This window comes from Pavona decussata, unplaced genomic scaffold (genome assembly GCF_977016875.1).
Source record: "Pavona decussata unplaced genomic scaffold, jaPavDecu1.1 SCAFFOLD_6, whole genome shotgun sequence".
NCBI lineage: Eukaryota > Metazoa > Cnidaria > Anthozoa > Scleractinia > Agariciidae > Pavona > Pavona decussata.
Window position 1 is genome coordinate 7,195,001 of NW_028145430.1, and position 12,240 is coordinate 7,207,240.

At 40.2% G+C, this 12,240-nt stretch overlaps 1 protein-coding gene and 2 long non-coding RNA genes across 3 annotated transcripts in view; all 3 read right to left on the reverse strand.

Annotated features, from left to right (window-relative positions):
• LOC146489532 (diamine oxidase [copper-containing]-like) overlaps nucleotides 1–1,240 on the reverse strand; it is a 3,913-nt gene extending 2,673 nt beyond the window's left edge. Inside the window, 1 exon segment of the mRNA XM_085111736.1 lies at nucleotides 1–1,240. This exon segment is cut by the window's left edge and continues 279 nt beyond it. Within this exon segment, the coding sequence (XP_084967862.1) occupies nucleotides 1–90 (90 nt within the window). The 5' untranslated portion in view covers nucleotides 91–1,240.
• A 3,970-nt stretch (nucleotides 1,241–5,210) lies between these two features.
• Nucleotides 5,211–7,066, reverse strand: LOC146489533 (uncharacterized). The gene is made up of 2 exons (XR_014865081.1): nucleotides 6,724–7,066; nucleotides 5,211–5,703 (listed from the first exon to the last, which is right to left on the reverse strand). It is a non-coding gene; the product is annotated as an uncharacterized LOC146489533 (long non-coding RNA).
• Nucleotides 7,067–8,339: 1,273 nt separating this feature from the next.
• Nucleotides 8,340–11,502, reverse strand: LOC146489534 (uncharacterized). Its single transcript, XR_014865082.1, has 3 exons — nucleotides 10,197–11,502; nucleotides 9,903–10,088; nucleotides 8,340–9,511 (listed from the first exon to the last, which is right to left on the reverse strand). It is a non-coding gene; the product is annotated as an uncharacterized LOC146489534 (long non-coding RNA).
• Nucleotides 11,503–12,240: the final 738 nt, after the last annotated feature.

Genomic DNA, 12,240 nt, shown 5'->3' on the forward strand with positions numbered 1-12,240 from the left:
AGCGGCTTCAAGTACTGTATGCAATCTCAACAGGCAGAGTGCACACTCAGGTTGTCTTGCATAATGGGCGAAATTCAAATGCCATCTCATTTCCCGGGGAGGGGGGGGGGGGGGTACTTAAACCGTGTTTGGGTATTGGGTTGCGGCTTGGAGTTTGAAACCCTGACCCTGTCCACGACAGTCTCGCAACCATACCCTTCCAGGACAGACTCGCTTGAAATTACATACCCTGTTATTCAGGGCAGAGGGGCTAAAATTCATACCCTATCCAGCGGCACGTCCCCGTATAGCCCATATAGGGGAGCACCCTCCTCCCCCGGGCCTCATTTCCATTTTATACACATCTCATGGCGGCGAGTAGGGAGATTGTAAACAAAGCGATACAGTGTAATATTCGGTGCGTACACTGCGGAACTGCACCATGCCATGCACTTCATCCTTTCTACAATAGTTTTCAAGAACTGTGTTGGGAATTGCCTCCAAGATTTAAAGCCCAACACACTCACACGAAATCCCGATTTGTTTCTTCTTTATTATTCACCATGAAGATGTCTCCCTAAAGCTCAAGTTCTTACAAAGGTTTCCTATTTTGTTTTCTTCGATTGTTTTTCCTACCACTGTCAATCATCTGGTCTTGGGTTTCAATTAAAAGGTTCCAAAGTTCAAGGCTATTCGATTTCCACGCGTAGTCTCAAAATGATTGACATCTCCGGCCGGACAAAAGGCGTTAAAAAAAAGAAAGTTTTGTTTTTTTGTTGCGACAGGGACATAATATTTCAGTTATTTTGTTCATTGTTCGTAGTCACACGCTATGACGCATGACGTGGACGGATGTCTGAAGATAAATACGCACAGGAGGATGTAGTCAAACGAGCGCCGATCTCGAAGGCACGAGCCTCTAGAGCGGGTGTAGGGGCAGCGCGGGCCTCTAGGGGGATGTGGGAGCATGCTCCCCCAGGAAATGTTTCATTCTTAGGGCCTCGGAATGCCATTTCCCATTTTTTCAGGGACAAGTTTCATAAATCAAAGCATGAAAAAACGCTAACTATTCAGTAACTTCCAGTTCTCATGTATGGTTGCGAAACATGGAAAATGAACGAAAGCGATGCCAAGAAAATCGATGTGTTTCAGAACCGATGCCTGAGAAGGGTAATGAGGATTAAATGGCAAGATAAGATCAGTAATAGAGAGTTACTGGAAAGGGCTAACGTGGAGACGTTGAGTGAAGAGGTAAGAAGAAGGAGATGGAGATTCATTGGACACATCCTCAGGCAACAGTTGTTTATTTGTCAGCCTTTGGTACTTCTGCATATCTGTATATTAGACTTGTGTATTATAAACTGTAAATGTGGCTACAGGAAAAGGGCGAGACGTCTCCCTTTATGACGGGAAAATTTGGAAACTAGATTGTCAATATCCACATTCTTGTGCTTGTGTATGTGGAGTATCGCCAAAGAGGATAGCCTCTCCTCACTCATAGTGCTTCGAAGAGGGGTTTTCAGTCTCTTCATGCCGCTAAAACTGCGTTCAGCAGAGCTGGTTGACACAAGTGTCTCGACCATCACCGTTGTGAGACTGGGTTTTGAACTCTCATATTAAAATGAATAGTGCAATATTCACACAGCTTTTCGTAAAATAGCAGCAATAATAAGAGAAAACTCTTGCATGCGTATAAGTCGCTTTTCGCCAAAAAATCTATAAGTAAATAAATAAATTAGTCAAATAAATAAATAAATAAATAAAATAAATAAATATTCTTTTTTAGATTTTCGAGGTACGCACGTGCGTACGTGCGTGTATGGTCGCTACGCCCCTGGAAATCACTACCACGTGCATTTGGTAGACCACTCGATTCGCGCTGGTTGTTCTACTTTTTGCTGTGCTACATCGTGCTGACGAGAGCCAACCAGCTCGAAACAGGTGTCCACGGTTGCCGCATTCTGTTGATTCTCGGTTTGGTCTCTATCATGTCGCTGTCGTGTTAAGTTTTCTACGCTGTCCGATCAGCCTTGCAGAAATTTGAGTCATTTATATTTTTGGCTGATTAGATCTTTTACAGATCCTGCGTATACTTGCAGCATTTTCGTTTGCGGTCCCTTGCTTATTGCTTAAAAACAAAACAGTTAAAAAAAACATAATAGCTTATAAAGTATGTGACTGATACATGTAATAAAAAAAGTCCAGTATATTGTAAATTATAGAACATTGATAGGCTTTCTTCAGTAGTAGTGGAAAGTCAACCACACTGGCCGTTTCACACTAGAAGACGGACAAATCATCTGGACGGACAAGTCGTCCCACGATTTAAATACGCCTAATGTGAGTTCTAAAAGGACAATTCACCTTGTGTTGATCATCGTAAATTCATATCGGGACGGACAAAGAGACGATTTTTGGAAGCCAGGGGCCTGGCACTGACAGGCTTGGTTACCTTGCTTTTAGAAAAAAATGGCTGCCATACATACATACATACATATGGAGCTGTACTTACATATGGAGCAGGCTTTTGACGCTTTTATTAAAAAGGAAAAAACCTCAACTCAGCAAATATTTCGTTTTGCTCCAGAGACCTTTCACATCAAAATACCTACTCTTAGACCGAAGTGATTCAGTAACACCGGCTGTTGCTGCCATGACCGCTGTTTGTGTTGCCAAAGTAATGGCCCATGGTCGATCTCTATTCTCATTCGAAGCCAAAACACTGGCAAATGGCGATGCCTTTAATTCTTCCGGAGACCATGACTTGTTTTTTCACTTCGTCTTGACAGCAGTCTTTCCACCCGCCATTTTGATTTTCTCATAAGCCATCACTCCTTTTTGTTAGTTCCGTTCGGCGAACGAGATGCAACAATTTGTTCGTCTGGTGTGAATTTAAGTCAGACTTTCGACGACTTGTCCGTCTAGACGAACAAATCGACCTAACAGACGGAGAAATTTAGACGACTGTTACGGTCAAAATTTTATTCAACCCGTTTACACACTTAGACGACTTGTCCGTCCAGACGATTTGACCGTCTCTAGTGTGAAAACGGTCACTTTAACCTGCTACGCTTGGAGCGGTCGCTGGCATATTCCAGAATCACTGAAAATAGAAGAAAAAAGAAACATAAAAGAAAACACGAAATTCGCAGCAAATCAGGTGGCTTATGGTCAAGATCATGCTGCTGTAGCCTCCCTCGCAGATGCTCTTTTGACTCGTCACGCAATCTTTCCTCCCCAACATTCCTCTTTTGGCTCGTCACGCAATCTTTCCTCCCTAGCTTTCCGCTGATGCTGTTGAGGCGTTTCCGCCGTGTGTTGTATCAGTACATAACGTACATGGACTTCATTTTTGATGTATCGCGAAATTGTGCAGATGAATATAATGTTTTTATTCGTATTCAAATCAACCTTCCAACCTTGTTCTTTAGCTCAAGAGTCAAAAGAATATTTGCCTTGAGCAAGCGCCAATTTGAAAAAAAACAAAAGAATATAGAAGTGGCATTTGGAATAAGATTTATTGTACATAGCCTAAACTCGATCGGTCATGTCTGATTAACGACAACCAAACGGGGAGTTTAGAATTTGTCTAACCCTAAATGCCTGTGGTTATTATGGCGATGGAAAACTAGGACACGCAGTTAAAAAAGTTCTATACTCGAATAAAATCGCTCAAGTATTCAATATTCTTACAAAATCGTCGGCATGCAGATTATGCTTTCATTTCGGTAAGCGCAAAGGATAGCTCGGTGACAACAGATCCGGCCTGAGTTTTGTAAAGAGGGTGCGTGATCTAGCGAACCACGCGCTTGGGTTGACTATGTCACCCCAATGGCATGCGCGCCTCGATGAGAAGCACTTTGAAATCGCTGGCCCAACTTTTTCAAATACTGTCGGAGAGTTCAGATGCAGGAAGCTTCGGAAAGTTACCTCAATGTTTTTTTTTTTTTTTTTTTTTACAAACGTTCTTTAATAATTACGGAAGCTGTTTGTTGTGATATTTTGAAAGCTTTTGAAATTACTGGCGGAAAAGCAAAAATCCCGCCACGAGTTGCATGCAAATTAGTCTCAACCGGACTCTTCTGCGCATGTGCCTTAGCTGCCATAGTCCCTACAGAAGAGCACCTTCGAAATCTTGTTCCATTCTAAAATAGAAATACTTGCTAGAATTAAGTGAAAATGGCTCCATTTGACAACTAAAAACTAAATGGGAAAGCGAAGTTACCGCGCCATTGAGAATGCAAATAGTATATCTTTTAGTTGTACTGATGACCTTTTTCCCACGTGCAACGCGCAATTTTATTCCGAATTCTAGATTGTAGACAATACCAAAGGCATGGCCATAACTAGGATACAGTTAAGGGGGGACTTAACGTAAACGCCATTTTACCGCACTTTACATGGCTTTAATGGAAATATCTCGTTCAGGTTTCAAGCATGTTCATCCCGTAAATCTATGTTGTGGGGTGTTTTGTGAATTTTGGGGTGATTTTTGGGTATATTTGGCAGGAGATAGTTTTTCTAGAAGGATTGGTTAAATTAAGAGAAATAAGAAATATTGAAGAATTAGTGAAGTTTTAAAATAAGAATTTGTAGTTAATAATTAATAGACGGATACCAAGTTAGTCCACAAGCAACCTGGGGTGCTCTTGCGAGGGTATCAACTGTCTGTTAGTGTTCCAAAAATTATTTTCTTTCTTCTATCCTTTCTTAAAACCACTTCAAATTTCATTCAAATTTAGGTTAAGTCCCCCCTTAAAGGATGCGAAATCCTTTTCAGGAGTAGCCCAAAATCCGGATTGGGATTTTCGCCAAAAAACGCACCCTTATTTTGCATGCAGCTAAGCCAGATTTTACTCATTATGGTCATGGCTAATATTGTTAGAGTAGGCTATGGGCAATCCCTTATTTCTCACCCACCCCCCTCCCCCACCCTCCTCCGCGCGCGAAAATTGCCCTTAGGGAGGAGAAGCCTCTCGCGCTCGCTCGCGTGGTTAGCTAGATCGCTCGCTTTACTACGCCTGGGATAGATGCTCGTAGGCTATAATTGTAGTGATATTTTGGCGCGCCCTTTTCCTGATATCAGTCCGAGTCATATGAATTAATAAAGTGCTTGGGTATTTCTGTTACATATTACTAAGCATGTAATGCTAATGATTTTCATGCAATACCAGACTTTGTGTTCCTGTATAAGCCCGCCAAAATAGCAGCGAAATTGGCAACGTGAAACATTTCAAAAGTCAAAGTATTTCTTAAAACAACTGAAAGCACATAAAAAAAAGAACAGACGGTCAGAGAGACCTGACATAGCCGGTATAAAATCAAAAGCAGACAAAGTAGTAATAACTTATTTCTGTTGATCTGTTTTGTGAATTTATGTCAGACATCTAACTATAACTTGAATCCAAGGAAACTGATCAGTCAGGCCTTTTCAGGCATAATAGATGATTCTGTCCAGTTCAATGAAGTTTACAATTGTATACAGATAGTGAACGATATGGTTGGCCTATCCACAGTTTTTTGTTGTCAAAGGTTAAACGTAAGTAAGAACACGATTAACAGAACTGGTGAATCTCATTGATTATGATAAAACACATTCACCAGCACTGTCTTGTGCCGGCGAAGAATCTTCACCGTCGTTGCTGTCGCCCTCCGGGGGATGGGGGTTTGGGGCTGGAAATGGCATCGGAAGTCGCATCACTCCTCCTTCTGGTCTAAAAGATCCTTTAATTAAGAAAAATGAGAAAAATGGAAACCTTTCATTAATTTGGACGTGAACCAGAAAATGCTTAAAAAGAGGGTTGGAGTCAAGAGGCAGAACGGAAACGAGAAAGGTTGGGAAATAGCCCGGTAGTAAATCACTACTCTCTGTTTGTTCTGGCGGGGGTGGGGTTGGTGGGCTTGACTTTGAAAGAAGACGGGCTAATATTCTTCACTCAGTTTTGGCTGGTTCACACGTGCGACGTAAAGGCAAATGCAAGAGCAGTGCAAGCGATGTTTACGCGTATCGCAAATGTAAATGCAAGTGTTAGAAGTAACACGTGTACGCATGCGCATTTGGAGTGGTTCTCCAAGATGGAGAATAGGTCACTCTTCACTTCCTTTCGCTTTCGTCAGTAGTGTTCACACGTGAGACAAACTGAAATGCAAGCGCAAGAAAAACGTTTCAACTGGACAAATAAGAGGATCTCAAGAATTCAGTGATCGTCGAATTTTTCACACATCGACGCTAGCACCTATTCACGGCTGCCATCACGATTTGAAACTTCGTAGAAATTTTTTGTTCAAACGCGCCAGATTTGCAGTTCCATATAAAATAAACATTTGCCTGCTTGTAAACACCGCAACAATCGCCCGCTCTTTTTACAATTTTATTTCGGTGTTACCGCCATGCAGTCCATGAAGAAGATCCATTTATGTATAGCCTGAAAATTTCCACGTGCAACTTGCTCTCCAACTTGTTTGCATCTTGCTCTTTCTGTTGGGTACATGGAGCGTGAAGAGTTTTACCTCGCGCGCGAGGTGCGGAATTTAAAACCGACTAGATTGCATGCAGGCGCTCTAACTTTGCCGGATTGCCTCACTCCCCAGTAGCTCGTACCTCACAGCGAAACACAGCTTCGCTTGTCGCGCGGAACAAACAAGAGCCCGCTCGCAGGCTAACAGATTCATTGGTGATAGATCCGTCTTACAATCACAAGGTTTAGAGTGGTCAAGTATCGGCTATGAGGTCATTAAACTTACCATCCACAGTATCGGTGCTGCCTGGATAAGGGTTATGATTACTCCCTTCTGAGTGTTCCATATTCCTGTTGAAGAGCAATTGCTGACGCTGGAGCCGATGCAGTCTCAAAATTTCTCTCCACTTAACTCGTTGCATTTTCGGGGATAAGTTATGTTTGTCTCCCAAGATACTTGATCAAGTACACTTCAGGCGAAGTTAAGCAACGTGAAACCTCACGAGTATTCTGTTAGTTTTATACACCACTCAGAGCCAAGTCTTTGGGTCATGTAAAGTTGCTATACCTTTATTAAAGCGTGGAATTATTCTTTTTTGTTTTTGTTTCTAGATATTTTGCATGGTAAATTTGTAGCTATTTTCAGTTTCGATGATGTCGACGTTCGGAAAGTGAGAAGAATATTTTATTAACACGGGAAGCAGGGCCTAAGGCAATGGAAACAATTAAACTGGTCTAACCCCCAGTCTTCTGTGATCTTTAGCTTTAGTTGAAGGAGTATTATGTTTATGTAATAAAGTTTTATCGTCTAAAAATGGGATCGATACGAGAGAAAAAAAGCCCCCCTCTGTTTTATGTATGGGGCTCTAGATTTGGCTTTCTTAAACACTCGGTTAAAATTTCTTGTTATTATTATTATTATTATTATTATTATTATTATTATTATTATTATTATTATTATTATTATTATTATTATCATTATTATTATTATTTTTTTATTTCATTTTCGAGTAGAATTTTGTTTTCCGGTAACTGTTCGTTTTCAAGTTACTGTCCTTTCAGGGTGTCACGGAAATAAATCCAACATTACCTTTCAATAATATCAAAATCGGCCCGATCTATAAACCTCTCCGGCAGTGCTACAGATTTTTTGATTTCCACCAACCAACAGGTTAAGAACTCGCCCAACAAATTGTAACGTGTAAATTAGCCAATCGGTACGAATAAATTATCCTTTATCTGAACTTGAATAATTAAGTCTAATCATGTTAATCACCGCAAATTAAACTCTAGAAAGTATTTCAAAAGGTTAATAGTTTGATTAATTTTAACTTCCGTAATGTGTTATGCTCAGAAATTGTGGGTTCCTGTCGGTATAAAGTTATTGATTCGACATCTAGCTTTGTTTTAGTTTCAATTAAAACTAAAAATTGACCATAGTGTCTCCCTCTACTAACTATGAACTAACTAACTAACTAACTAACTAACTAACTAACTAACTAACTAACTAACTAACTGACTGACTGACTGACTGACTGACTGACTGACTGACTGACTGACTCACTCACTCACTCACTCACTCACTCACTCACTCACTCACTCACTCACTCATGTGGCTGACTGACTAACTAGCTAATTAACTCACTGGCCGACTGATTGACCAGCTATTAAAACACTTTTAATAATAAACTTCCGTTTGAAAACTCAACTAAACTTTCTAATAACTTGCGCTATCTACAAAGGACGTCCGTTTCCGTTAACTACTCAGTTCACATCCTTATTTTAATACAGTTATTGTTTTTTATTATTATCTTATCAAATGACGTATGTGCAAATGGTATCAGTAAGCCACTCAGAAAGTGCCACTTTCGAATCCATTTGCGACACACCAAGACGATTTCATTCCGGATTACATGTTCCAGTTGGATAACAAACTTGAAGAATAAACTGCTGTTGGAAACAAAGTCCAAATTTGGATTAAAACCAGTAAGTTACGGATCAGGTTGGTATCCTAAGGAAAAGACAGTCCTCTCCCGCAAGCGAGTTAATTTTACCCCAGGAATTTCACAGAAGCTTTGCAAAGGAAATGGAATAAGGTCGGATAAACGGGTGTTTTTAGATTAGATAATAGTTTATTTAAGCCTTTCCAGACGGCAACGGCAACGAGAATGTCCTACAACAAATACAGAAGTTGGCTCTGCACGTAGTTATAAATTTGCTTCATTTCTTTGCAAGCCTCTGTTCAAAAACATGGCCAAAGACGAGGATGAGTTCCAAGCTGTGAGCAGAGCTTGCCTTCCGGAAGAATCGTTAAGCAGTCGAGCGTACATAACAACAACTTTCTTTCATGTAACGTATTGTGAGACTGTAACACTGGTGCTATTTGTTTCTGATATTTTGCAGGGTAAAGTTTGAATTTCTTTACAGTTTTGGGAAGTGTGATTGACGAGGCACTACTCAAAGAAATGAACACAAATTTGAATTCTTCTGGCAGCTGCTTCAGCTGTGAAACAGTTGAGAAGCGGGGACTGAGTTTGGGATCGAGCAAGCGTTGCATGAGTTACTACTGATCATGATCGACGTGAAGACGTTTCTAAGAGCAGAATTAATCAATTAATTGCTTCTTGGAAAAATACTTTTAATCTGGTTTTCTTTCGGTATCCAGCTTCATTAATAATGTTTTGTTTTCGAGGAGAATTTTGTTTTCCGGTACTTGCACTGGCAGCTGTTCATTTTGAAGTTAGAATTTTGCTTCGTTTTCTGTACATGTGTGATGCTAACATTTCAGGTAATTAAAACTTTATTTCATGATTACTGCTAACACTGATTCATGAGCCGCGACACGCGGAAGCTCTTGTTATTGTCAGTCAAACAATAGCTAGACGTAAATACAAGGAATTTCAGTAGTTCTGTTATTTATCATCACAGCTATGATACAACGCAACTACTATGCGAAATATTTTTGTCGTCATCGTTGTTCTTGCCAGGAGTATGTGTGGCTGGAAATGGCATCTGAATACGCTCTACATGGCATACGGAGATCGATCCTTTGGATTGGAACGTACCGTGGCCACCTAATGAGAAAACAAATATTGATCGAGTGCATGAGATAATCAAAACATTATGTTTGTGCGTGATACCAGGCTTTCATACTGCGAGGAATGAAGAAGGACAGCAAACGAAGAAAAATTATCAAGTGTACCGGCGTGGAAAAAGAAAAGAAGACATGCAACCTTTTTTTTTTAAGTTTTCATCAAGCATCGAATCTCTAAAACAGCATCAGTAATAACGTAGACTCTGTGCGGTCTTTACTTATTCGTCTCTCGCATTCGCTCGCTAATCTTTGAAGAAAACAAACTGAGTACTGAGAACTTGCCACCAAGAAACTATAGTTACATATCAGTTTGAAGGCTTCCTTAGTGAAGCCACCAATCAGTAAACACGAGTCTTGGAATACAAACTTACCTCTTCCCTTGTACGCTGGGTCATTTTTGCCACTTAACTGAGCAGTTTTTCTAGTCTCCTCCATATATAGCTCCATAACTCTTTTCAGCAGCAATAAGCCGATGGCCTGGTTAAAACAATTAAAAAACTTCCTCGCCCAAGGTAGTATCTGGTTTCACTTAGTTCGTTGCAATACTGGAGAAGTTTCTGAAGTTGTAATCAAAAGTTTTCTTCGTTAAAAAAAAAACCAATCCGTGATCAGTCCAGTGGACATTAAAGAAGTAAATGGCAATTAAAATTAAGATGACAACTCACGATCGTTCTTTTTAACTCCAGAAAATCAAATTAATGTCACCTCGTGTCGTACGTAAAGTTTTGATTCAATCGGCGTCAGCCCTAAACTCACGATGGGTAAAAGTTTTCTTCTGGAAATATTTTGTTATATTTATCTAAAATACTCTTTGTTCAATTAACAGTTCAAGTACCTTTGATTCCGTTCGAATGTTACGTAGTGTATATATAACAGTGGAACTTCGGTTTCGTTTAAACGCTAGCGCTGAATCAGTGTTCTAAAGCGGACAGCAGGAAATGTGAATGTTATGCAAACAAAACTGATACCGTTCCTTGCGACAATTTCATTTGGTGTTTGTATTGTCATTCAGAAACCTCACTTAAGCCAGTTGCTTCCGGTAGAGTTGGCAGTTTTTTTCAGTTTCTTGCAGAGGCCATCGCATATCCAAACATTAGGTGAGTTGTAGCATTTGTCATCGTATTGAAAATAGCATGCAGGGTAAAATCTAGTTTGATATTGCTGAGAGACATATTTTAAGCGGACTCCTGCATTGGATAACGTACTTTCCGATTTTTGATTGATTTAGCGGCCATTGTGTCAGGAGGAAAAGAAAAGATCACTAAATCAGCAAGATTTAGCAGTTTTTCGTGGTTATTGTTATTAAGACAAACGAGATGATTGCAGCCATGCAACTCGACGATGCGCACCTCGTTTTGAAAACCGTCTTCCTAAGTTCGGCCGGAAAGCACAAAAGCACTTTTATCTTGGCAGTTTCGTAAACTGAAAAATATAATCTAATACCGAGTAAACGCTCCAAACGCGGATCGTTTTCCATGATCTCAAACCGCGGCAGTCATATCCTGCAAGCATGCAGTGCCTTTCTGTTGATCGAGAGGGAAGCTAAGGAAGCCATACAGCTAAACATGCATTTAGAGCTAGCAAGTGTTGGCACGGGCGTGTTTGTTTTGCTCTTGTGCTTGCAAGCGGAATTAGCTCTCCGTCCTTTCACACTTGACTAACACTAATGAAGGGCTAAACCAGGGACCGGCGTCTGTTTTTTTTTTTTTTTTTTTTTTTTTTTTTCAATTTTTAGCACTTTATAATTCTCCACCATTTACTCAACGAGTGCCACGCATCAGACAAATATTTTCGTTTTGCCTTTTAAAGCCCTGGCTAAACGATCATTTAAGGTTTTTTGGAGAACGTGAACGCACGACGGTGAATTTTCCATTTACTTTCTTAACTTGTACGCCACTCCTACCAATTTGGTTCCTTGATAGTTCGCCATTTATGTAAAAGTTGAGCGAGTTGAAATAATCGCGAAGTAGCGCAAATGAAATAAGGATATATTTTAAGGTGACGTTTTCATTGTCGTTGCCCTCGTTGATGATAGGGCCATGAGTTCGTGGTGGGGGGGGGGGGGGGGGGGGGCGTGAACAACGCTTTGGAGCCTTTTATCGCCAGCCATTAGAAAGTGCTCTTCTGTTGATATACTTAGACGCAAATTGAAATCACGGCTTTTTAACCGAAAGTTTTATGAAACATAATATCTTTATTCTTTTCAATTGTTTTTAAATTATCTTTAAGTTATGTTGTTGCAAAGCGCTACTGCACCTTTTGTGAAATAGCGCTATATATTAAGTCTATTGTTAGTATTACTATTGTTATTCTTAATTTCAGATTTTCCCAACATGGGAGAAAATCAACGCAATAAATATTATATCCATAAATACACAAGAGCATTCAGTTAAAGCATGCTGTGACACGATTGAAAACTTTGACGTAACTGAGGTGCCAGGCGGGTGTCAGTAAAACGCGGGGTCGGGGTCGGGGTAGGGGTCGGGGTCTGTTTTCTTTTCTTTTCTTTTTCTTTTTTTAATTTTTTAATTTTTTTTTACTTTCAACATCACAGGTCATTTGTGGGTCAAATAAGGATTAAAGCCAATATAAAAAAGTTAAGTCTCTAAAGCTTAGGATAGGTCATCGGTGACAACACTCGATGCAGTCCCGTATTCTGGCGGACATTGGTTCCGTGAATTGACTACCTTTTATTCTTCCAAGAAACGA